Source organism: Ranitomeya variabilis, chromosome 5 (assembly GCF_051348905.1).
Source record: "Ranitomeya variabilis isolate aRanVar5 chromosome 5, aRanVar5.hap1, whole genome shotgun sequence".
NCBI classification, from domain to species: Eukaryota; Metazoa; Chordata; class Amphibia; order Anura; family Dendrobatidae; genus Ranitomeya; species Ranitomeya variabilis.
Window position 1 is genome coordinate 500181436 of NC_135236.1, and position 27803 is coordinate 500209238.

Here is a 27803-nt window from a genome sequence, read left to right on the forward strand (position 1 = left end):
GAAAATGAAAGAATTGAGGCTAAAAGAAATTTTGTGTGAAAAAAAAGTACTTTTTCATTTTTGCGGATCAATTTGTGAAGCACCTGGGGGTTTAAAGTGCTCACTATGCCTCTAGATGAGTTCCTTGGGGGGTCTAGTTTCCAAAATGGGGTCACTTGTGGAGGAGCTCCAATGTTTAGGCACACAGGGGCTTTCCAAACGCGACATGGTGTCCGCTAACGATGGAGATAATTTTTCATTCAAAAAGTCCAATGGCGCTCCTTCCCTTCCGAGCCTTACCATGTGCCCAAACAGTGGTTTACCCCCACATGTGAGGTATTGGTGTACTCAGGAGAAATTGCCCAACAAAATTTAGGATCCATTTTATCCTGTTGCCCATGTGAAAATGAAAAAATTGAGGCTAAAATAAATTTTTTTGTGAAAAAAAAGTACTTTTTCATTTTTACGGATCAATTTGTGAAGCACCTGGGGGTTTAAAGTGCTCACTATGCTTCTAGATAAGTTCCTTGGGGGGTCTAGTTTCCAAAATGGGGTCACTTGTGGGGGAGCTCCAATGTTTAGGCACACGGGGGCTCTCCAAACGTGACATGGTGTCCGCTAAAGATTGGAGCCAATTTTTCATTCAAAAAGTCAAATGGCGCTCCTTCCCTTCCGAGCCCTGCCGTGCGCCCAAACAGTGGTTTACTCCCACATATGAGGTATCAGCGTACTCAGGACAAATTGGACAACAACGTCCGTGGTCCAGTTTCTCCTTTTACCGCTGGGAAAATAAAAAAATTGTTGCTAAAAGATCATTTTTGTGACTAAAAAGTTAAATGTTCATTTTTTACTTCCATGTTGCTTCTGCTGCTGTGAAACACCTGAAGGGTTAATAAACTTCTTGAATGTGGTTTTGAGCACCTTGAGGGGTGCAGTTTTTAGAATGGTGTCACTTTTGGGTATTTTCAGCCATATAGAACCCTCAAAATGACTTCAAATGTGAGGTGGTCCCTAACAAAAATGGTTTTGTAAATTTTGTTGTAAAAATGAGAAATCACTGGTCAAATTTTAACCCTTATAACTTCCTAGCAAAAAATAAAATTGTTTCCAAAATTGTGCTGATGTAAAGTAGACATGTGGGAAACGTTATTTATTAACTATTTTGTGTCACATAACTCTCTGGTTTAACAGAATAAAAATTCAAAATGTGAAAATTGCGAAATTTTCAATTTTTTTGCCAAATTTCCGTTTTTTTCACAAATAAACTCAGAAATTATCGACCTAAATTTACCACTAACATGAAGCCCAATATGTCACGAAAAAACAATCTCAGAATCGCTAGGATCTGTTGAAGCGTTCCTGAGTTATTACCTCATAAAGGGACACTGGTCAGAATTTCAAAAAACGGCAAGGTCATTAAGGCCAAAATAGGCTGGGTCATGAAGGGGTTAAAAAAGTTATGTCTCTTGGAAGAAGGGGAGGAAAAAATGGATAATGTAGTCTTGCCCATGTTGTAGAGGCTAAAGTCTGACTGACTGAGTCTGTGGACAGGAGTCTTTTATAAGGGTGACTATGTAAGACAGGTGTCTTTAATGCAGGTAAAGAGTTGATTAGGAGCATCTAACTGGTCTGTAGGAGCTCTTAGGCTATGTGCACATGCTGCGGATTACTCTGCAGATTTGTCCGGACTGATTTTGGTAAATCAGTAGGTAATCCGCACTACCGCTATTTTTTTTGCATTTTTTTGTGCGGATTTCACATGCGGTTTTACACCTGCGGATTCCTATTATGGAGCAGGTGTAAACCACTGTGGAATCCACACGAAGAATTGACATGCTGTGGAATAAACAACGCTACGTTTCCACGCTTTTTTTTTTCCGCAGCATGTGCACTGCGGATTTTGCTTTCCATAGGTTTACATGGCACTGTAAACGCATGGAAAACTGCTGCGAATCTGCAGCGGCCAATCCACTGCGGATCCGCAGCGTGTGCACATACCCTTAATGGTTGGCAGGGGATCAAATACTTATTTCTCACTGCAAAATGCAAATAAATTTATATAGATTATACAATGTGATTTTCAAGATTTTATTTTTGTTATTCTATCTCTCAATGATAAAATTAACCTACCCTTAAAATTATAGACTGTTCATTTTTTTGTCAGTGGGCAAACTTACAAAATCGGCAAGGGATCAAATACTTATTTCCCCCACTGTATGTCTCCCATCCTGGTATATATGTCCCACATCTGGCCCATCCTGGTATTTATGTCTCCCATCTGGGCCCATCCTAGGATATGTCACCCTTCCTGCTGTATATATCCCTTATCCTGGACCCTTTCCCGGTTTATAGGTCCTCCATCATGGGACCCTTCATGGTATATATATTCCCCATCCTGTCCTATCGTCAGCCCATCCTGATATATATGTCTGTGATCTTGGTATATATGTCTTCCATCCTGGTAATTATGTCACCCATCCTGGAATATGTCTACCCTTCCTGGCATATATGTCCCCCATCTGGGCTCATACTGCTATATATTGCTCCCATCCTCGTATGGAGGAGTAACAGGTACCACCAGACATCCTGGAATATATGTCTCCCATCCTGGTATACATGTTCACCCTTATTGGTATTTATGCCCCATCTTGGGAAACCCTGGTATATATTGCGCCCGTCCTCGTATGTTTGGCAGCCATCCTGGGTCCATCCTTGTATATATGTCCCTCATCCGGTTATATAAGTCTCCCATGTGGGCCCATTCTGGTATCTATATCCCACATCTGGGCCCATCCTGGATGGGAGACATATATACCAGGTTGTGGATATATATGTTCCCCATCATTGTATCATTGTACATACAGTGACATGTTAAAATGTGGACACCCCTAGTCAAAATTACTGTTATTGTAAGCAGCTAAGCAAGTTGAAGATGAAATGATCTCTAAAAGGTCTAAAGTTAAAGATGACACAATTCCTATGTATTGCAGGCAAATACACTGCTCAAAAAAATAAAAAGGAACACTAAAATCCCACATCCTAGATATCACTGAATGAAATATTCCAGTTGTAAATCTTTATGCATTACATAGTGGAATGTGTTAAGAACAATAAAACCTAAAAATTATCAACGTAAATCACAACTAATATCTTACGGAGGTCTAGAGTTGGAATGATGCTCAAAATCAAAGTGGAAAATGAAGTTACAGGCTGATCCTCAAGACAAGGAAATGATGCTCAGTAGTGTGTGTGGCCTCCACGAGCCTGTATGATCTCCCTACAATGCCTGGGCATGCTCCTGATGAGGCGGCAGATGGTCTCCTAAAGGATCTCCTCCCAGACCTGGACTAAAGCATCCACCAACTCCTGGACAGTCTGTGGTGCAACATGACGTTAGTGGATGGTGTGAGACATGATGTCCCAGATATGTTAAATCGGATTCAGATCTGCGGAATGGGCGGGCCAGTCCATAGCTTCAATGCCTTCACCTTGTAGGAACTGCTGACACACTCCAGCCACATGAGGTCTGGCATTGTCCTGCATTAGGAGGAACCCAGGGCCAACCGCACCAGCATATGGTCTCACAAGGGGTCTGAGGATCTCATCTCGGCTCTGGCGAGCACATGGAGGGCTGTGTGGCCCTCCAAAGAAATGCCACCCCACACCATTACTGACCCACTGCCATACCGGTCATGCTGAAGGATGTTGCAGGCAGCAGATCGTTCTCCACAGCGTCTCCAGACTCTGTCACATCTGTCACATGTGCTCAGTGTGAACCTGCTTTTATCTGTGAAGAGCACAGGGCGCCAGTGGCAATTTTGTCAAGCCTGGTGTTCTGTGGCAAATGCCAAGCGTCCTGCACGGTGTTGGGCTGTGAGCACAACCCCCATCTGTGGACGTTGGGCACTCAGACCATCCTCATGGAGTCAGTTTCTAACCATTTGTGCAAACACATGCACATTTGTGGCCTGCTGCTGTGGCCATTTGTGACATTCTATATATATATAGAGAGAGAGTCATCTTTTACATTTTAAAAATTACAAAAACGAAAAATGGCCCGATGCAAAAGTTTGAGCAACCTTGGAGGTTCATGTGCTCAGACAACTTTGAACAAGGTTTCAAACCTTAATTAGCCAGTTATAGTTATGGCTTCATCACTATTATCATTAGGAAACCCAGGTGATACAAATTTCCCAGCTTTATAAAAACCAAGCCTCCTCTAACCTTGTAAGCAGCCTCCTTACACAGAGGACGAGCGGTGGATGCCGCGTCCTGAGAGGACCTACATAGTGGGTTACTGCTGCACAGTTCATGATCACTCCGTACGGAGTTTACAAGGGGTCCTTTTGTTCCTCACATAACTGAGTAACAGACTAATTAACTTGTGAGAGGTACATTGAAGAAGGTCTTTGACCGTAACGTCTGTATGTACTCTCTTTATTAAATTTCACTCAGCATCAGATCACGTGTGTGCCAGGTTATTTTTCAAGATTAGATGGTTTGGGCACCTACTTGCGCACCACCCTCAATAGTAGTGCCTACGGATATCTCTTACAACCTGCACAAATATGGCCTTCATGGTAGAGTCATCATAAGAAAAAATCTCCTGCATGCTCACCATAAAATTCAGCGTCAGAAGAATGCAAAAGAACATCTAAGCAAGCCTGATGCATTTTGGAAACAAGTGGACCGATGAGATTACAATACAACTGTTTGGCCACAATGATCAAAGGTATGTGTGAAGAAAAAAGGACACAGAATTTCAGGAAAATAACATTTAGCCAACCATTAAACATGGGGTGGATCAATCATGCTTTGGGTTGTGCTGCAGCCAATGGCACAGGGAACATTTCATGGGTAGAGGGAACAATGGATTCAATGACATTTCAACAAATTCTTGATGCAAACATAACACCATCTGTAAAAAAGCTGAAGTTGAAAATAGGATGGCTTCTACAAATGGATAATGAATGATACTAAACACACGTCAAAATGCACAATAGCATACATCAAAAGAAGTAAGCTGAAGGTTTTACAATGGCCCTCACAGTCTCCTGATCTGAACATTGAAAATCTGTGGCTAGACCTCAAAATGTCAGTTGATGCAAGATGACCCAGGAATCTCACAGAACTGGAAGAATTTTCCAAGGAAGAATGGATGAAAATCCCTCAAACAACAATTAAAAGACTCTTGGCTAGCTACAAAAAGCGTTTACAAGCTGTGATACTTTCAAAAGGGATGCTACTAGGTCCTAACCACACAAGGTGCATAAACTTTTGCATCAGACCATTTTCCTTTTTTGTAATTTTTAAAACGCAAAAGGTGACTATATATATATATATATGGGTATTTTTGCCTAAAATACAAAGGAAATGTGTCACCTTTAACTTTAGGCCTTTTAGAGACCATTTAATTTTCAACTTGCTTTACTGTTCACACTAACAGTAATTTTGACCAGGGGTGCCCACATTTTTACATGCCACATAAAAATAGAAACGATTCTACTCACCCTCCATGCTCCCTCGCAGCACGTCATCCTCTTCTGAAGCTGGCAGTTGACTTATGCGTACTATCGATGGGCAGCGCATGACATCACTGCCATGCGAAGCCTGTGACTGGCTCAAGGGTGTCAGGTGCTGGCCTCTGATTGGTCGGTGGCATGTATTGTAGCGTAGTCTCTGAGCCGCAATACACTGCTGCTAAATGTGCATTCTTGGACGCACATCCAGCTGAAGTATGAACTGGAGTCGACAGGCGCCCCGCATTGGCATCGTCGTGACCGCTGTGACCGTGATCATTACGTCTCTGGTTGGAATCTCACCTATCGTATGGCTAGGCCATAAAATGTTTAGCCTGAGACAACCATTTAAATTCCAAGTAAATTAATTTCCTTTTGTTATCTTTTGCTAAATTGGTAAAAATTCTACTCAGCTTGCTATCATTTTCCTGGGAAAAGCTGGGTGACTGACAACTAATGTGGCCAACTTTAAAGCACCTGAACAGATTGATACAATGCCTCCATAATATTGAATGTCAGTAATTACTATCTACTGCCAAGCAATAACTTGTGTATTTATGTTTCCAATACAGGAAGAAGACAAATTCTGAAACACATTCTGCTGAATGTTTCCTTTTGAAAAATTATGTTGCCGTGTGCAGCTTAGTGCTTTAATAATAATCACAGGCTCAATAAATGAAATTAAAATCAGCAAAATCATCATGTGTCTCTTTTGTTGTCTTCTCGAGTATCATAGGGCAAGATAGGCCATCATTATTATTATTTATTTTTAGAGCACCATTGATTCCATTTTGCTGTACATGAGCAAGGGTTACATACAAAACACAAAATTAATTACAGAGAACTAAATAACAATAACAGACAGATACAGAGGGGAGGAGGAGAGGGCCCTTGCGGGCTTACAGTCTGCAGTATAATGGGGAGGGAGACAGTAGGATAAGAGGTTGTGGCGGCTTCGATGGTGGGGAAGTGGCAGTCAGTGCAGGCTGTAGATGGATTTTCAAGTTCCGTCTGAAAGTTCTGAATGTGGCGGATAGTCGGACATGTTGGGGGACAGAATTCCAAAGGATGAAGGACACTCGGGAGGAGTCTTGGAGGCCATTCGGTGAGAAGCATATAAGTGTGGAGGAGAGATGGAGGTCTTGAATGGACTAGAGGTTATGGGTTCAAAGATATCAGGCAATTAGTTTGGAGATATACAGCAGTGACAGATTATGGGTGGCTTTGTAGGTTAATGTTAGTTTAAATTGGATATGTTGGGGAATTGGGAGCCAATGAAGGGATTTGCAGAGGGAAGAAGCAGAGGAGTAGTGAGGAGAGAGATGGATTAGTCAGGCAGCAGAGTCAAGGATGACTGGAGAGGTGCAAGAATCTTAGCTGTGATGCGACAGAGGAGGATATTACAGTAGTCAAGACGGGAGATGAAGAGAACATGTGGTTGAAAGTCCTTACTGAGAGCTGGAAGAGACATGAAAAAGATGCAGACAATCCTCTTATCAAGCTGAGACTGAAGTTTATTTAGAGATATGCAGCAGAACAGTTCATGGAAAGTCAGTGAGACAAAGCATGCAGGCCCGAACAGGTGTCCAGACAGACGAAGTAATGCTGGGATATCTGGCGGCAGACTGGTGATGTTGTGGTCTGTCGGTAGACTTGCGATGCTGTGGCCCTGAACAACAGTAATGGGCTTTTTATACATGGTTTAGACAAGGAAAGCTGCACATTGCAGAAAAGGGTGTATACATTGTAACCTCATACTGCAGAGACAAATGTGATTTAGAACAAAGAATACAATTACATAATATAACAACATTAATGAACATTTCTCCAAATTACATTAAAAACCATAAACCTCCATGTTCCTCTTAGCTACTGTCATTAATCTGATTACAGCTCTTAGCATGCTACTATAACTATTCATACACTGACAGCTCTTGATTTTGGTTTCTATCTTAACTCAACATATATACTATTCACTACCATATAATAACACTTATTTCCTGTGACCTGCAGCTGTTCCAATTAGTCCCCCAGGACTCCATCCATACTTACTAATGGCACTGAGGTCATTTAATACCTCTATTCTGGGGAAAGCCTTAGCTCTTTTAGCAAAGTTAGTTGACTAGAGATTGTCCAAAATGGCTACTAGAGCCAACATAGCTGTTTCATTATATTATGGCTGACCATTCTCTCACACATGCACTAGCATTTTAGTACATTCAAGGTTGAGGAATGGACAAAATTTGGAAATAAATTTGAGTAAGAGATGGCAGGAGGCAGCGATAGTTTGGAATATGTAGTTTGAAGGACTGGGCAGAGTCGAGGGTTACTTCGAGGCAGCAGACTTCTGTTATAGGAGAAAGCGTGATGTAATTTATTGTAATAGATGGATCAGGCATAGGGGTTAGACGAGATGGAGGAAACATGATACGTTCATTTTTGTCCACATTTAGCTTTAGGAAGCACAATGAGATGAAGGAGGATATGGTTGATATGAAAGGACGTTGTCTCTGACCACCAGGGACACTCACTGATCAGTAAAAAGGGAAGGCATTGTGGCACTCACTGACAACAGACATATTAACATCCATACACATGTTGCTGTGGTTGGTTCTGCTGTAAACCTCAACTGAGGTTTTACGTAGAGCTGCAGTATAACTCACAACTGAGCATCCTGTGTCACATAAACGTGCTACCATGGCCTTCAGTGTCTCCGGACTTGTCTCCCATTGAGCACATCTGGGACATCTTTGGGCTGCCGTTGCAAAGGGAGCTGCCACCAGCAGATTGTGGCGTTTTTATTGTCTAAGTGTATTCAGCGTGGCAGAAGATTCTTCAGACATCCATTAATAACCTCATTGATAGCAGGCCAAAGCATATATGTATTTCTGCACATGACGTTCATACACAATACTGATTAAATTGAGATGTTTAAAAATGTTTTTTCAATTTTTTCATAATTTGCATATCATTGACATGTCTATGGATCCTGTGATCTCCCTTTTGATGTTGAAATCTTTTTTTTTGTTTCAATAATTTTTATTAAAGTATTTATAACACAATGATCTCCCAACATGGAAGCACTGAATATACAAACTTTGCACAGACATCAACAAAAACAGAATATTACATATTGGGGACATTTATGTAGACAAATTTAAGACAAGACAAATACAAAATGGGAAGAACATTAGGGTTGGGGTATTATAAATCCACATTATAGTAATCTCACTCCTAGAGATAAACAGTATACCCTCACCGACACAGGTTAATCAATGGTTCATCAACTCAGCGATTGTTACTAAGTGCAGCTAATTTATTTATTAATTCAGCAATTCAGCCCACCAGGGTGTTGCCAGTCAATGCTTCATGGAGAAAGAGCGAGAGCTAGCGACATTTGTTCACCAGGGTTTAAATCCAGCCAGGGAGTCCAAATTTGAAAAAAGGTATTCCAGGTGTCAGTTCTCGTTGCTTGGATACGCTCATACATCATGATAGTATTCATTCTGTCTTTAACTAAAGATATTGAGAGCGAAGGAGTTTTCCACTTAGACGCAATGTGTATTTTAGACGCCATCCCCAGCAAAATCACCAACCTATGTAAGTTTTTGGAGAACCCCGGAGGTTTTATTCCAAGCAGAAATATCAGTGGATCTAGTGGTGCTACCTTTTTGTACATCCTATCTACCAAGAGTTTTACCTCCCTCCAAAGACCAGCCACCACCGGGCAAGTCTACCAAATATGCTTCATGTCCCCAGGTGCATTACAACCTCTATAACATTTGTCCGATATTTGAGGGAAAATGGCATGAAGCTTCGTAGGGACCTGATATTGATGTTGAAATCTTAAAGAGGTTTTCCAGTCTGCACATTGTGAGAATTCTTTGATGCTGGCACCAGGAAGGGGGGGGGGGGGGTCATATGACCGCAAGTATGCTATTTGCATACTTTGGGCCACATTCTGACTAGACTGTATTCAATGGTGATCAATACACTAGCATTGACTGATGCCATGCACTTCTAGTTGGAACTTGACTTCATGCCAAAAGTATGCCAAGTTGAAAAATAGAGAAATTGGCACGCTCAGAGGTCACTATGTCTGTCAGAGCCCAAAGTGTTAATCACTGGGCGTATTATGGTGATAAACCTCCCCGCTCACAAATGTTTGACTTGTTGCATTTGGTCCAGAAATGGTTGCAGCCGGAGTCCTCCACTCCAGCCCAGATGGTCGAGCAGGTGGTCATGGACCGGTTTATTCACTCCCTCCCCAGGCTGATGCAGACCTGGGTTGCCCAGGGAGACCCCCAGGATGGTGGGCCTCGTAGAAAGGTACCAGGTGGTCGAAAGGTCCCTAAGGAAGCCAGGGGGGTGGTACATCTCCCTACTGGTGTACCCAGTGGAAGCCCGAGTCCCAAAAGAGGGGTAACAGAGCCACCACTGGGGGGAGTCCAAGGTCTCTTAGAGCCACTAAGGGGCTTCCAAAGGCTGCTGGTAAAGACCTGATCTCCTGGCGGTGTGTTAGCAGCATGCCGGCATCATGCTCTGACAGGCAGGGTCTCCGGCATGTCATTTCACTCACCCGTGCTGTGGTCAGTTCTTTCCTTCCCCGTGCTCTGCATGCTTCCAGCCGGTCCACTAGCCATGTCCTTAGGGCATGCGCGCATGCACTCCCACCCTCTTAAAGGGTCAGCGCGTGCACTTGCTATTTCCTACCCAGCCAATAGCTGTGGGACATTATGTATGTATTGCTTCCTCCTCACTGGGGAGGTGCCTGAGCAACCTTCCTGTTTTGCAGTCTAAGTTGTGTAAGGTTGTATACCTGTCCCTGCTGCACTCCTGTGCAAATCCTGCCTGCTACACTCTGATGCAGATCCTGCCTGCTGAACTCTGGTGCGGATCCTGTCTGCTGAACTCTGGTGTGAACTCTGTCTGCTGCACTCTGATTCGAACTCTGCTGCATTCTAAATCAAATTCTGCCAGCTGCTCCCTCCAGCCTGTCCTTTGGGTACAGCTGCTGCGCGTCCCTTGGTCTGTCCTGGAGTGGCACCTGGCGTTCATCGGGAGCCAAGTCTATCCTCACCATCAGAAGCTCTAGTGAACAGTCCGGTGTTCTCTTAGTTACGCCCCTCCAGACTCTCCACGGTCCGTGGCACAGTGGTTCCACAAGCCACATCCGTGACACGGTGTCACTGTCCTGGACACATAGCGGCCCGTTGTCCTACAGTACTGACCAAAAGTTTGGACACACCATCTCATTTAAAGATTTTTCTGTATTTTCAGGACTATGAAAATTGTACATTCAACTGAAGGCATCAAAACTATGAATTAACACGTGGAATTATATACTTAACAAAAAAGTGTGAAACAACTGAAAATATGTCTTATATTCTAGGTTCTTCAAAGTAGCTACATTTTGCTTTTATGACTGCTTTGCACACTCTTGGCATTCTCTTGATGAGCTTCAAGAGGTAGTCACCGGAAATGGTCTTCCAACAATCACGAAGGAGTTCCCAGAGATGCTTAGCACTTGTTGGCCCTTTTGCCTTCACTCTGCGATCCAGCTCTCCCCAAACCATCTCGATTGGGTTCAGGTCTGGTGACTGTGGAGGCCAGGTCATCTGGCGTAGCACCCCATCACTCTTGTTCTTGGTCAAATAGCCCTTACACAGCCTGGAGTTGTGTTTGGGGTCATTGTCCTGTTGAAAAATAAATGATGGTCCAACTAAATGCAAACCGGATTGAATAGCATGCCGCTGCAAGATGCTGTGGTAGCCATGCTGGTTCAGTATGCCTTCAGTTTTGAATAAATCCCCAACAGTGTCACCAGCAAAGCACCCCCACACCATCAAACCTCCTCCTCAATGCTTCACGGTGGGAACCAGGCATGTAGAGTCCATCCGTTCACCTTTTCTGCGTCGCACAAAGACACGGTGGTTGGAACCAAAGATCTCAAATTTGGACTCATCATACCAAAGCACAGATTTCCACTGGTCTAATGTCCATTCCTTGTGTTCTTTAGCCCAAACAAGTCTCTTCTGCTTGTTGCCTTTCCTTAGCAGTGGTTTCCTAGCAGCTATTTTACCATGAAGGCCTGCTGCACAAAGTCTCCTCTTAACAATTGTTATAGTGATGTGTCTGCTGCTAGAACTCTGTGTGGCATTGACCTGGTCTATAATCTGAGCTGCTGTTAACCTGCGATTTCTGAGGCTGGTGACTCAGATAAACTTATCCTCAGAAGCAGAGGTGACTCTTGGTCTTCCTTTCCTGGGGCGGTCCTCATGTGAGCCAGTTTCTTTGTAGCGCTTCATGGTTTCCCATTTTTTCGGACTGACTGACCTTCACTTCTTAAAGTAATGATGGCCACTCATTTTTCTTTACTTAGCTGCTTTTTTCTTGCCATAATACAAATTCTAGCAGTCCATTCAGTAGGACTATCAGCTGTGTATCCACCAGACTTCTGCTCAACACAACTGATGGTCCCAACCCCATTTATAAGCTAAGAAATCCCACTTGTTAAACCTGACAGGGCACACCTGTGAAGTGAAAACCATTCCCGGTGACTACCTCTTGAAGCTCATCAAGAGAATGCCAAGAGTGTGCAAAGTAGTCATCAAAGCAAAAGGTGGCTACTTTGAAGAACCTAGAATATGAGACATATTTTTAGTTGTTTCACACGTTTTTGTTAAGTATATAATTCCACATGTGTTAGTTCATAGTTTTGATGCCTTCAGTGTGAATTTAAAATTTTCATAGTCACGAAAATACAGACAAATCTTTAAATGAGAAGGTGTGTCCAAACTTTTGGTCTGTACTGTATATCTTCTGAGCAGATAGACTGTAGCCTAGGCAGGCGTTGCTTGGACTCTGGGAGTTTGGTGACCCTGATAAGAGCCACGCTTCCCCACCAGTTGATCACAGGGAAACATGTGGGCATCCGCTGTATACACAGGGATGCCAAAGACTACCCTGTGGCCAGAGTGTTGATTAAAACGAGCCATGGTATGGAGTTCTATGAAGTTGGGGTAGTCAGAGACTTAATACACCCTGTGATAATTGGGCAGGACTTTAGACTGTTCTGGGACTTGTGGGGAAAAGCAGGGGTGTCCAGTGTGTCAAGCAGGAGCCAGCGCAACCCTTATGAATCCCTGTCGCAGTCTTAGGTGGAGGAGTTCCCCTGGTGAGTCCTAGCTGGTGATGAGGACGAACCGGTGACCAGTGAGGCCGAGGTTCCTAAGCTGGGGGTTTCTGGGGAAAATTACAGGACTGCTCAAATGTGGGATCTTACCCTAAAAGGGACCTTTAAAAATGTTTCTGTGATTGATGGGGTTGCTCAAGAGCCGGGGAATTACATCAGGTACCCACACTTTGTAATCAATAGCGAATTGTTGTATTGAGTGACTGCACTGAGGAGAGGTGAAATAGTGGAGCAGCTGTTGGTTTCAGGGCCATACCGGCTGAGGGTTCTAGACATGATCCACTCGCCTGATTTAGGGGGACATCTGGGGGTGGAGAAAATGCATGAGAGAATATTGCAGAGATTCCACCTGCCAGATAACTGCTCCCTCTTCTCACTTCCGAAGTCCTCTGGTCCCATTACCTGCAAAAGAGACCCCATTCAAGCGAACTGTCAAGGATCCAGTAGTTCCTTTAGTCAAGTCTGCATGAGGACACCAATATATTCTAGTGGTCATGGACTATCTGACCTGGTACCCTGAAGCAGTACCCCTAAGGAACTCTTCAGCTAAAAGTATCACCCGGGAACTTGTCTACATTTTTGCTAGGAAAAGCCTGCTGAAGGAGATTTTGACAGACCAGAGAACACCCTTCCTGCGCAAGGTAATGAAAGAACTGTGGAGGGTCCTGCAGATTGCCCAGCTGTGAACCTCAGTGTACCATCCAAAAAACCGAAGGCCTAGTAGAACGCTTCAGTAAAACCTTGAAAGCCATGCTCGAAATGGTCATTGAGAAGGACGGTCGAGACTGGGATTACCTGCTTCTGTTTTTGCTCATCTGCATCAGGGAAGTTCCCCAGGCCTCTACTGGCTTCTCACTGTTCAAGCTCCTGTATGGTTGACATCCGCGAGGGCTCCTGCACATCGCTAAGGAAACGAGGGAAGCTGAGGTCATGCCACACCAGAGCATCATAGAGCATGTCACCCAGCTGCAGGAGAGAATGACGAAAGTGATGCCTATCGTGAAGGAGCATCTTCTCCAGGCACAAGAGGCACAGGCAAGAGTATATATCCCAACAGCGAGGCTGATGCAATTCCAGCCCGGGGACCGCGTGGTAGTACTTATCCCCACAGTGGAGAGCAAGTTCTTAACCAAGTGTCAAGATCCATACGAGGTGGTGAAAAAATTGGGCAAAGTTCATTACAAGGTACACCCGCTGGGGCGAAGGAAGCCACACCAGGTCTATCATGTGAACTTGCTCAATCCCTGGCGAGACCGAGAATTGCTGGACACCCCTTGCCTGAGAGCCAGTTGCCAGTGCATACTGTATGCAGGTGGTCAAGCATGACATGTTGACAGAACCACACGTAATGGTGAACCTCAATCCCTATAGAATTCCGGAAGCACGGACAGAGGTGATATCAAATGAGGTGAAGAGGATGCTATGACAAAAAGACTGACTGGCACTTCCAAGCTAATGTGAACAGATGCCAACTAGGAGTAGCTAACTCCATATACAATAAACAAAATAAGTTGCACTCTGTAGTGCTAAAGAACATCAATGTGAAATATATGAAATATGAATAGCACTACTGCTTCTGGATACTAGGAAAAAATGAGACGCTTAGCACATGATTTGGCCAATTCATGCATGCCCATCAACCCACGACAAGGTTTTCTCAAAACTGATGGGTCCTAATGTGTCTAATGTGAATACTATTTCCTAGTATCCAGAAGCAGTATTGTTATTCATATTTCATATATTTCACATTGACGTGCTTTAGCACTACAGAGTGCAACTTTTTTGTTTATTTTATATGGAGGTGGCTACTCCTACTTGGCACCTTGGTCGCTCTTCTCTGCACCAGCTCTAGTTCAGCTAGGTCTTTCTTATACACCGGAGACCCGAACTGTACACAGTATTCTAAGTGTGGTCGAACTAGTGACTTGTATAGAGGTAAAATTATGTTCTCCTCATGAGCATCTATGCCTCTTTTAATGCATCCCATTATTTTATTTGCCTTTGTAGCAGCTGCCTGACACTGGCCACTAAATATGAGTCTGTCATCCACCCATACACCCAGGTCTTTTTCATTGACGGTTTTGCCCAGAGTTTTAGAATAAAGCGCATAGTTATTCATCTTATTACTTCTACCCAAGTGCATGACCTTACATTTATCTCCATTAAAGCTCATTTGCCATTTATCAGCCCAAGCTTCTAGTTTACATAAATCATCCTGTAATATAAAATTGTCCTCCCCTGTATTGATTACCCTGCAGAGTTTAGTGTCATCTGCAAATATTGAAATTCTACTCTGAATGCCCCCTACAAGGTCATTAATAAATATGTTAAAAAGAAGAGGGCCCAATACTGACCCCTGTAGTACCCCACTGCTAACCGTGACCCAGTCCAAGTGTGCGCCATTAATAACCACCCTTTGTTTCCTATCCCTGAGCCAGTATAAGCATATCCAGTTATTTCCTCCTCCCTCCTGTCACCTTAGTGACCAGTGTTGTTATATGCACACATCTGACCTCCTGGGGTCCTTCCATTGTAGACTGTGTCGCTCATGGAACAGCCACAGACTCAGCAGACTGAATCTGCGTTAGGACGGCCAGGGGCACACAGCATGGCAGAGGACGGAGTTCTTGCCCCTACAATCCTCTCCGGATGGCACCATGACAGGGTCAGAGGGCAGACAGCAAGTAGACGAGCAGCGAAGGGAAATCAAAGTGACGTGCTGTCTCCATGCGGGCGCTCCCTCTGATGTCTGGCAGCCGGCGCCCTGTGTGACCGCACTGGTCAGTGGTCACACATAGCTAAGGCCGGCCATGTGCAGAACAATGGTGGCAGGTGGCAGGGGCTGGAGACCAGTTCAATAATGAGCGTCAGCAAACAGTGAAGCATGGTGGAGGTTCCCTGCAGGTTTGGAGCTGCATTTCAGCACTGGAGCTGGGGATTTGGTCAGGAGTAATGGTGTCCTCAATGCTGAGTAACATAGATAGATACATACCTATTCATCACGGGGCTTCTAGTTTGCTTCACATTCATTCTGCAGCAGGACAACGACCGCAGCCAATGGCAGTAAGAATAAATGAATAATAAAGGAGAGCCTTTTGCGTACTGACATAACACAAGGAAATCAGATAAACATGAAACCAGTGGTGTGAATGAGCCCTTAGTGGGTCAGTGCACTCTCCAGTAACAAGCGAATATTACCAGGAAAGTCACCAGCACAGGTTACAGACAGCGCTGTATTACCGCCGTGGGCCACTAGGTGGCATACGAGCTTAGTTCCAGTCAGGACAGTAACTACAGAACGCTCCGACTTTCCGTAGACACGTGACCCCCAGAGCCCATGTGACCAGCAGTGTCACTCTGTCGCCGCTGCTATTGGGCGGTCTGTGCATGTCTTCTGTTGGTGAGTGAGCGGCTATTTGGGAGAGTGTCCTTGACAGTGCGCAGGAGTAGGAACATGGCGCAGCCTCAGCCCCCGGTGATAGAAGGGTTCGTCCCGACACCTTACATGGAGAAGGAGCAATTCGGCAGCAAGTTCAGTAGGAAGGTGAAAGAGAACCCATTTGTGCCACTAGGTGAGTGCTGGGCGCGGGCAGCACGGGCGTGTTTGCCGGAGTGTTCCATTCTGGATCTGATGGGGGAACCCTACGGATGTACACCCCCAGGAGGGGCAGTTCCATGTAAACTTCATACAGGGTGTCTGCTGCGGATCTAGGAGTCAGGTCACACTTGGCGGAGCACTGTGATTGGACAATGCCTCAGTAATGCCCTACAGCAATAGGCCAAGCTCCGAGGAGGCAGTGTTAGGATGTGAGGGGTACAGCTGTGTGTGAGGGGCCCCTGTATGGCTACAGACCCGAAACACCTGACCAGATCCCCAAAACTGAGATCCTTTTCCTCTATCAGCGCTGCCCGGTCCCTACCGGCCACAGTGGTTATTCCTAAGGCCGGGACAGACATGTGACTGCTGTAGCCAATCACCTGGCACCCTGGTGACCCAATCATCCCCGCTGCAGCCATTGTTTGGATCCAGTGGTCACATGTTTGTACAACCATAACGGTGGGTTTCTGAGAAATGACTGTCAAGAAAAAAGCTGCAGGGACTGTGAATTGACTGAGGTGCTGAGTTTTATATGATAGACTGAAGCAAAATATCGAAAAAGCGCCCGAGAAGCGGTGGTGGTGGTGCAGTAAGTGCTGTTCCCCGGAACCGTGTGCAGAAGACCGCTCTCCTCATTCTCTCCTGCTCTGCCGGCAATCAGCGCAAGCAATGAAGAACGGCGAGAGTTATATTCAACTGATAACAGCGACAGCAGGCGGCTGGTGATGGGGCTATTACTCCCCTCAGCCTACACCTGCTGCCGCTAATAACAGTGAGAGCAGGCGGCGGCTGATGGGAGTATCGATCCTCTGCGTTTTTGATAACCAGCCAGGCGCTGCGACCCTCAGCTTTCAGCGTTACTAAGGCTGGTTATGAAGAATAGAGGGGTCTGCTCGCTGTTTGTTTTATTATTTAAATAAATAACTTTATAAAACTGGCATGGGTCCCCCCAATTTTTGACAACTAGCTAAAGCAGACAGCTGGGGGCTTGTATTCTCAGGCTCGGAAGCAGCTATGGATGTTGACCCCGAAAAACAGCAACCAGCAGATGCCCAGAAAAGTCACTTCTATTAGGTGCTCCAATTCTGGTGCTTTGCCCGGCTCTTCCCACTTGCCCTGTAGCGGTGGCAAGTGGTGTTCATATTTGTGGGGTTGATGTCACCTTTGTATTGTCAGGTGACATCAAGCCCAGGGATTAGTAATGGAGAGGGGTCTATAAGATACCTATCCATTACTACTCCTATAGTTACAGTGGGGGAAAAAAGTATTTAGTCAGCCACCTGTTGTGCAAGTTCTCCCACTTAAAAAGATGAGAGAGGCCTGTAATTGACATCATAGGTAGACCACAACTATGAGAGTCAAAATGAGAAAACAAATCCAGAAAAACACTTTGTCTGATTTGGCATTATTTATTTTGCAAATTATGGTGGAAAATAAGTATTTTGTCATTAACAAAAGTTCATCTCAATATTTTTTCATATATCCTTTGTTGGCAATGACAGTGGTCAAACGTTTTCTGTAAGTCTTCACAATGTTGGCACACACTGTTGGTGGTGTGTTGGCCAAATCCTCCATACAGATCTCCTCTAGAGCAGTGATGTTTTGGGCCTCTCGCTGGGCAACACGGACTTTCAACTCCCTCCAAAGGTTTTCTATAGGGTTGAAATCTGGAGACTGCATGCTTGGGATCATTATCATGCTGAAAGACCCATCCATGTTTCATCTTTAATGCCCTTGCTGATGGAAGGAGGTCTGCACTCAAAATCTCTCGATACATGGTCCCATTCTCTCATGTACACAGATCAGTCGTCTTGGTCCCTTTGCAGAGAAACAGCCCCAAAGCATGATGTTGCCACCCCCATGCTTCACAATAGGTATGGTGTTCTTTGGGTGCAACTCAGCATTCTGTCTCCTCCAAATGCGACGAGCTTTGTTTCTACCAAACAGTTCTACTTTTGTTTCATCAGACCATATGACAGTCTCCCAATACTCTTCTGGATAATCCAAATGCTCTCTAGCAAACTTCAGACGGGCCCAGACATGTACTGGCTTAAGCAGAGTGACATGTCTGGCACTGCAGGATCTGAGTCCTTGGCAGCGTAGTGTGTTACTGATGGTAGCCTTTGCTACGGTGGTCCCAGCTCTATGCAGGTCATTCTCTAGGTCCCCCAGTGTGGTTCTGGGATTTTTGCTGTTTTTGTGATCGTTTTTAACCCACGGGGTGAGATCTTGCGTGGAGCCCCAGATCGAGGGAGATTATCAGTGGTCTTGTATGTCTTCCATTTTCTTATTATTGCTCCTAAAGTTGATTTAATCACATCAAGCTGCTTGCCTATTGCAGATTCAGTCTTCCCAGCCTGGTGCAGGGCTACAATTTTGTTTCTCTGTCCTTCGACAGCTCTTTGGTTTTCACCATAGTGGAGTTTGGAGTGTGACTGTTTTAGGTTGTGGACAGGTGTCTTTTATACTGATAAGTTCAAACAGGTGCCATTACTACAGGTAATGAGTGGAGGACAGAGGAGCCTCTTAAAGAATAAGTTACAAGCCTGTGAGTGCCAGAAATCTTGCATGTTTTTAGGTGACCAAATACTTATTAGCCACCAAATTTTACAAAATAAACCTTGCTAAATCAGACAAGTTGATTTTCTGGATTTGTTTTCTTATTTTGACTCTCATAGGTGTGGTCTACTTATGATGTCAATTACAGGCCTCCCTCATCTTGTTAAGGCTGTTGTCACACTAGCGAGTTTTACGGACGTAAGAGCGCATAAAATACGTCCGTAAAACACGCCTAACAAACGGCCCAATTATTCCCAATGGGTCAGGTCCTATCAGCCGTATATAACGCATCCGTATTATACGCCTTTCTACGGCCGTACAAAATCGCAGCATGCTGCGTTTGTCAGCGTATTGCGCAAAAAATACGCCAATGAAAGTCTATGGGGGCGAGAAAAATACGGATTCCACACGGACCAGCAGTGTGACTTGCGAGAAATACGCAGCGGTGTTATTGAAAAGCCGGTAATTCAATTGCCGGCTTTTCATTTCTCCTTCCCAAACCCGACAGGATATGAGACATGGTTTACATACAGTAAACCATCTCATATCCCTTTTCTTTTGCATATTTCACACTACTAATGTTAGTAGTGTGTATGTGCAAAATTTGGTTGCTGTAGCTGCTAAAATAAAGGGTTAAATGGCGGAAAAAATTGGTGTGGGCTCCCGCGCAATTTTCTCCGCCAGAGTGGTAAAGCCAGTGACTGAGGGCAGATATTAATAGCCAGGAGAGGGTCCATGGTTATTGGCCCCCCCCCCCGGCTACAAACATCTGCCCCCAGCCACCCCTGAAAAGGCACATCTGGAAGATGCGCCTATTCTGGCACTTGGCCACTCTCTTCCCACTCCCGTGTAGCGGTGGGATATGGGGTAATGAAGGGTTAATGCCACCTTGCTATTGTAAGGTGACATTAAGCCAGATTAATAATGGAGAGGCGTCAATTATGACACCTATCCATTATTAATCCAATTGTCTGAAAGGGTTAAAACACACACACACACACACACACTATTAAAAAGTATTTTAATTAAAGAAACAGGTTGTTTTAGTATTTTATTGCGCTCTCAATCCATCCGGAAGACCCTCGCTTGGCAAAATAATAAACCAACAATAAACATACCTTCTGATGAACTGTCAGGTCCCATGAAGTAAATCCATCTGAAGGGGTTAAATCATTTTACAGCCAGGAGCTGCGCTAAAGCACTGCTCGTGGCTGTAAAAACCCCGGGTGCTGAAAGGAAAGCTGGGTAATCTGTACTTACATTGAGTTGCGGTGAGGCGCCCTCTGGTGGATGTTCTCATGAACTCATGAAGCCTTGGAAAAGTTCCCACGCTCGAGTTCATATGAGTTCATCCAGCAGAGGGCGCCTCACCGCAACTCAATGTAAGTACAGATCACCCAGCTTTCCTTTCAGCACCCGGGGTTTTTACAGCCACGAGCAGTGCTTTAGCGCAGCTCCTGGCTGTAAAATGATTTAACCCCTTCAGATGGATTTACTTTGTGGGACTTGACAGTTCATCAGAAGGTATGTATATTGTTGGTTTATTATTTTGCCAAGCGAGGGTCTTCCGGATGGATTGAGAGAGCAATAAAATACTAAAACAACCTGTTTGTTTATATCATTAAAATACTTTTTAATAATGTGTGTGTGTCTGTGTGTGTTTTTTAACCCTTTCAGACAATTGGATTAATAATGGATAGGTGTCATAATTGACGCCTCTCCATTATTAATCTGGCTTAAAGGGTAGGTGCCACCAGTTTTCTTGTAGTTTTTTTTTTTTGTGAAATTAAGCTTAAAATAGTAAATAAAATGTATTAATGCAATGTTTGCACTGTTTGCAAACATTTCTATATGAAAAATATTATATATTTTCTTACAAATATATATATTGACCACTAGGGGGAGCATTTTCCGTTTTAGACCTCAAGCAGCTATAGTAAGACTTACCAGCTTTACTGTTAGCTGGAAAATCTGGGCAGTAACTGCTGACATCAGCATTTCCCTCCCCTTTTGGGTGGTCTAATATCCCTAGGGCAGAATGAAGAGCAGCATCACAGGGCAGAGCCATTTTGTGTGTGACTGCCCTGTGATCTGCTATCACCAGCAGTTAGTGCATCAGAAGCACAGTTACTTTATGTGATGTGTATGGAGCAGCATTGTCTGTGCAGAGCTGTCTGTGACTCATCCCTCAGTAAGATAAGAAGGAGCTCCAGGTCTGCAGTGAATGGCCAGGCATTGTGGAGGGAGGGGAGAGATACATTGTATGGCAGAGACAGGTGTCACCTCTCTCTGCAGGCTGTGGATGCAGCTTAATGGAGTGAATGGAGCTCCTGTGATAGAGAGTAAGTGGAGCTGGGCAGAGAGCACTGGGCTATAATAAAATGGCTGCTAGTCACACCTACAGCAGTGAGTTGTGCAGCCCACAGAGGCGTGCCCAGCTCACTGCTAACACCTCTCCAATGTTAAAGATAGGGTCAGCGCCGGTCTATTATCTCCTATGTCCATGGGGTGCCGTAATATGAAACTGTTAGTGCCCTGCTACTGCTGCAAAACCAAGATGTCAGCCCCCAGTTCCTTCTTTAAACACATATAACACACGAAATCTGTTTCACATGCATTTAAAACTTGGTTATAGCAGCATGTTATGCTACATTACAGTGATTTATTAATGATCTACAAACGCGGTACCTTCCCTTTAATGTCACCTTACAATAGCAAGGTGGCATTAACCCTTCATTACCCCATATCCCACCGCTACAGGGAGTGGGAAGAGAGTGGCCAAGTGCCAGAATAGGCGCATCTTCCAGATGTGCCTTTTCTGGGGTGGCTGGGGGCAGATGTTTGTAGCCAGGGGGGCCAATAACCATGGACCCTCTCCTGGCTATTAATATCTGCCCTCAGTCACTGGCTTTACCACTCTGGCGGAGAAAATTGCGCGGGAGCCCACACCAATTTTTTCCGCCATTTAACCCTTTATTTTAGCAGCTACAGCAACCAAATTTTGCACATACACACTACTAACATTAGTAGTGTGGAATATGCAAAAAAAAAAAGGGGATATGAGATGGTTTACTGTATGTAAACCATGTCTCATATCCTGTCGGGTTTGGGAAGGAGAAATGAAAAGCCGGCAATTGAATTACCGGCTTTTCACATATATCGCGCTGAATTAAATATAAATACAGAATATATATATATATATATATATATATATATATATATATGTGTCTCAATGATATATATATATATATATACTGTATATATGTTTTACCGAACATTTGAGCACACAAATCCATTAGATGTCGGTTTTGCAAGCCTGCGAGAAAATATCGCAGTACGGATGCCATACGGATTACATACGGAGGATGCCATGCGCAAAATACGCTGACACACCCTGCCTACGGATGACATGTGGACCACTATTTTGGGAACATTTCTCCGTATTACGGCCGTAAAAAACGGACCGTATTGTCTTACGCTGAGTGTGACGCCGGCCTAAGTGGGAGAACTTGCACAATTGGTGGCTGACTAAATACTTTTTTCCCCACTGTACATGGTAAATAAAGACACAGCCAGAATTAAGTCTTTTATTAGAAATAAAACAAAACACACTTTTCCTTTTTTATTTAAAAATAACAAACACAGTTATACTCACCTAACACCTAATTCCACTGAATCCCTTGTCTCCTGTGATAAAATAAAAAAAACAATAAAATCCCTCACCTGTCCGTTGTTCTGTCCAATGCCGCAATCAATGTGTGTGGATTAATAGTTTTCAACCTGGATGGTGCCAAGATGCGACCATCCAGGCTGAGAACCACTGGTGAATGAGCTGCTGCGAGGCAGCATCAGTTAGCAGCGGTGACCTCATTGAGGTTACCACCAGTAACTGAGGCTGATTTTCCAGCTCGGCTGAACTGCGGTGTCCTCAGCACCGTGGGAAAAAGTCAGTTACCACAGATCAAAGACAAACCCGGGTGTCACCTCCCAGCATCAGGTAATATGTGCTATGCACATTATCTGTGAGTGCTTTTTCTAATCTTTGGTCGTTTGATTTATCTGTTATTATATAACATAATTTCTGTGGCTGTATTACTGGTTACCCAGGTGCTGTGTGTACTCTTGATACTTCTTGTTTTTAGCGGGGGTTTTATTGTGTATATTTTCTGGTCTGTAAAGTACATTTTTTTTTTTTTTTTTTTTTTTTTTTATTCTTCATACCTCCTACACCTTTTGTTGATTCCCTCTTATATAGGATATTATTCTATGAGAGAAACACAGAATTCTGAGCAGGCTGTATACATATAAATGATTGTAATTGGATGTCCCTTTCCCCCACCCCAGGGTGCCTTGCCACTGCAGGAGTTTTGACCTATGGGCTCATCGCTTTCAAGCAAGGAAAAACCAGACAGTCCCAGCTGTTGATGCGGGCACGCATTCTATCACAAGGATTTACCGTTGCCGCCATTATGGTTGGTGTTGTTATGGCAGCTGTGAAGACACGTCCACAATAAAGCAGAGACGGAGACTGATTGAAGAGACTGTGGCCATGCCAGTGAACTCCACAGACATTATCCATGGAAAATCAGTAGTTCACGAGTGCTGGATGAAAAATAAATGCTTTGTGTATATTACCTGTCATTGTAGTGGCGACATATATAGACAGCTATTAAGTACATTCCCGCTGTCAAAAAAATTCTCTGTTCGTCCAATATGGGGGCTATATTCTTCATCGCATTACAGTATATGCGGATGTTAGAGAATACTTTGGGAGATGTACAGTTTAATTTCCTCACACTAGAGGCCAAGAAGTTAATCAAAAACCTAAATGTGAAGATTATAAAGCAGCACTGCTCCTTAAGGTGTAAATATTAAGTATTTGCAGGAAAAAAGTTACCGGGGGACTATTTTAAAGTGTATTGTAAAAACTAGTGTCAAACTCCAACCCTCACAGAAGATCTGATTTTTATTTAAGGTCTACTTGTGAATGTCAGCTACACAATGGAATAGTGTCTTCTGAAAAATAGGCTGGCAATGCCAATGGCAGTATGTGTTCTGTCCACGCTATAGCCACCTTTTCCAGCCAGGCTGCATGTCTCATGACTCAAACAGTATACAGTTAAGTCCATATATATTTGGACAGAGACAACATTTTTCTAATTTTGGTTACAGACATTACCACAATGAATTTTAAACAAAACAATTCAGATGCAGTTGAAGTTCAGACTTTCAGCTTTCATTTGAGGGTATCCACATTAAAACTGGATGAAGGGTTTAGGAGTTTCAGCTCCTTAACATGTGCGACCCTGTTTTTAAAGGGACCAAAAGTAATTGGACAATTGACTCCAAGGCTATTTCATGGACAGGTGTGGGCAATCCCTTCGTTATGTCATTCTTAATTAAGCAGATAAAAGGCCTGGAGTTGATTTGAGGTGTGGTGCTTGCATTTGGAAGGTTTTGCTCTGAAGTAAACATACAGTCAAAGGAGCTCTCCATGTAGGTGAAACAAGCCATCCTTAAGCTGCGAACACAGAAAAAAGCTATAACCGAGAAATTGCTACAATATTAGGAGTGGCAAAATCTACAGTTTGGTACATCCTGAGAAAGAAAGAAAGCACTGGTGAACTCATCAATGCAAAAAAGACCTGGGCGCCCACGGAAGACAACAGTGGGGGATGATCGCAGAATAATCTCCATGGTGAAGAGAAACCCCTTCACAACAGCCAACCAAGTGAACAACACTCTCCAGGAGGTCGGCATATCAATATCCAAATCTACCATAAAGAGAAGACTGCATGAAAGTAAATACAGAGGGTTCACTGCACGGTGCAAGCCACTCATAAGCACCAAGAATAAAAAGCCTAGACTGGACTTTGCTAAAAAACATCTAAAAAAGCCAGCACAGTTCTGGAAGAACATTCTTTGGACAGATGAAACCATGATCAACCTCTACCAGAATGATGGAAAGAGAAAAGTATGGCGAAGGCGTGGTACAGCTCATGATCCAAAGCATACCACATCATCTGTAAAACACGGTGGAGGCAGTGTGATGGCTTGGGCATGCATGGCTGCCAGTGGCACTGGGTCACTAGTGTTTATTGATGATGTGACACAGGACAGAAGCAGCCGAATTAATTCTGAGGTATTCTGAGACATACTGTGTGCTCAGATCCAGCCAAATGCAGCCAAACTGATTGGTCGTCGTTTCATACTACAGATGGACAATGACCCAAAACATAAAGCCAAAGCAACCCAGGAGTTTATTAAAGCAAAGAAGTGGAATATTCTTGAATGGCCAAGTCAGTCACCTGATCTCAACCCAATTGAGCATGCATTTCACTTGTTAAAGACTAAACTTCAGACAGAAAGGCCCACAAACAAACAGCAACTGAAAACCACCGCAGTGAAGGCCTGGCACAGCATCAAAAAGGAGGAAACACAGCGTCTGGTGATGTTCATGAGTTCAAGACTTCAGGCAGTCATTGCCAACGAAGGGTTTTCAACCAAGTACTAGAAATGAACATTTTATTTAAAATTATTGAATCTGTCCAATTACTTTTGGTCCCTTTAAAAACAGGGTGGCACATGTTAAGGAGCTGGAACTCCTAAACCCTTCATCCAATTTTAATGTGAATACCCTCAAATGAAAGCTGAAAGTCTGAACTTCAACTGCATCGGAATTGTTTTGTTTAAAATTCATTGTGGTAATGTCTATAACCAAAATTAGAAAAATGTTGTCTCTGTCCAAATATATATGGACCTAACTGTATATGGTATGTGTATGAGGCTAACAAACGTATAAAACACCTCAACGCTGTGCTAATCAACTTAGAGCAAACTCACGAATGATCACCGAGTCTTCTTTATCCACCAGAAAAAAACACTCTTTACGATCAACTCAATATGATATTTCCTAGTATAGGATCCTCAGGTTATTCGTGCCTGTAGTTGGCACATACTCATCTCTGCCTTTCTTTACACTCTCCCATGGTGTTGGCTCACAGTAGTCCACTGTTGAAAACAGAACTACACATAGTGCACCCCAGAAGACACCAAGAAGGCGAAACCTGAGGTCAGATTTTTACAAGGCGTGATGCTGTTTTAACTCTGAGCTTATTTTAAACCTCAATGGTGTGAGTACGGTGTATAAGCTGGAGTGAATTCTGAAATAGTACACATCTGTCAGATATACTGACCAAAACCACAAATCTATGTCTCAATAGGGCTATGTGCCCACGTTGCAGAATAGAAGCAGATTTTTCTGCTTCAAATCTGTACTCCCTTGCCAAGGAAAATGCTTGCGGATTTTAATGCGTTTTTGTCGGATTTTTCATGCATTTTTTTTCAAGTGTTTTCCTATACAACTCTCTGGTGGTGGAATCGTCGCGATTCCGCAAAATTAATGAACCTGCTGCGTATTTTTCCGCGATGAGATTCCGCTGCGGAAAAAATGCAGCATGGCCACTGCAATTACAGATTGTTATTAAAATTAATGGGATGCGTTTTGTGAGCTTTTTTAAGGGTTTCCGCAGCGTAAAAACGTGGCGAAAATGCTTAAACGCAACGTGGCCACACAGCCTTAGAGTTACAGCGGTTCTCTAAAATCAGAATACTAAAACTTAATCATCACTATAGGGTAGTAGGGGGAGATGGGAAGAGCTAGAGCCAGAACAGCTCTTCATCTCTCTTACGTCTACATTAAATCTTGTGTAATAACGGCCATCTCCTATGTCAGCAATGGGAAAGTCTGTCTTCACTGAATACGGATTCTGCTCGTGAATGGAGAATCTTAAAAAGGCAGTCCAGTCTTTTATTTTCATGTGTCCCATTGATTTATACAATAAAAATTAAAATGACAGTTACTATTTACAGAGAATGGGACAAAGACAAGTTGGCAAGAAATAGACCTTCATCGTATGCCTCCTCTATAGATATAGTATCAAATACAGGTAGCACACGGAGAGTCATCTCTTTACAGATGTCTATTGATGGCCACCCTTCCAAAGTGTGTGTGTGTATTTTTACAAATAGATAGCAAAAACATTTGGGCTCTATTATTGATGATTAATGGATGGAATTTTTACAGGGTATTCCATAAGTCTCAAGCCCACAGGCTTTGTAAAGATCTGTCTCATACACAAAGTTTAGTAACATGCCAGTGCTTTATTTCCAAAATAACATTGATTCAAAATGTGTTAGCTGTCACATGTCAGAGGCTGACCTGCTACATGTTATGTGGGATCTTCCACTGTTCTGACGGTATTGGGGTGATTCCATAGATCAGATTGCACAGTATGTGAATGTTGTCTGACATTTGATCCCTACGTACCGATACTTGGTAATATTTCTGATCTCATTGTATGGGAAAGCCATGGACAAGCCATATCGCATCTTTTATGTGAGGCCCACAAGCATATTGCACATCATTGGAAGGACGCGGAGCCACCTAATGAAGAAGAATATGCCTCTAGAATCAATAATATGAGCTGACTGGAAGAACTTGTACATACAAAAAGAGATCCTCTACAGAATATGGGAATTTGCCAGCACTCTGGTTGGACACTCCGCAACTTGCACCAATATCACTTATTTCCAGGATATGAAATCTGAATACATTTTGTTGCTTTCTGAAATGTATGGTCCATTTCTATTACTTTTGTTAATAAATAGCACAACTTTTGGTAAAACAGCAATTTTATTACATTTGTTTCATAAACCTTTATTGCCACCATGGATAATGACACTATAATGATCCGAGCCAAGGGAAACTCCCCGACATCCAAGGCCAAATTACTTATCGGGCACTTAGAAAAGTCATTGACTTTGTACTGATGACTGCATTTTATTTTATGGCGGCTGGGGGAAAAGTCTTGTTTCATGTCATGAAATTCACACCAGATGTCGGTAACAACCCATCCGATCCACACAGGCAAATCAACCATAGATGTCCATA

The 27803-nt window shown here is 43.6% G+C and overlaps 2 protein-coding genes across 2 annotated transcripts in view; both read left to right on the forward strand.

Annotated features, from left to right (window-relative positions):
- LOC143773770 (uncharacterized) overlaps positions 1 to 6164 on the forward strand; it is a 45592-nt gene extending 39428 nt beyond the window's left edge. The window contains exon 9 of the mRNA XM_077261121.1: positions 6071 to 6164. The gene's annotated coding sequence lies outside the window, so the exon portion shown is untranslated. The remainder of the gene's footprint in view (positions 1 to 6070) is intronic.
- A 9881-nt stretch (positions 6165 to 16045) lies between these two features.
- On the forward strand, positions 16046 to 27539 carry HIGD2A (HIG1 hypoxia inducible domain family member 2A). Its single transcript, XM_077265684.1, has 2 exons — positions 16046 to 16265; positions 23195 to 27539. The coding sequence occupies exons 1-2, from the start codon at positions 16148 to 16150 to the stop codon at positions 23362 to 23364; spliced, it is 288 nt and encodes a 95-aa protein (XP_077121799.1). The 5' UTR covers positions 16046 to 16147; the 3' UTR covers positions 23365 to 27539.
- The last annotated feature ends 264 nt before the right edge of the window (positions 27540 to 27803 follow it).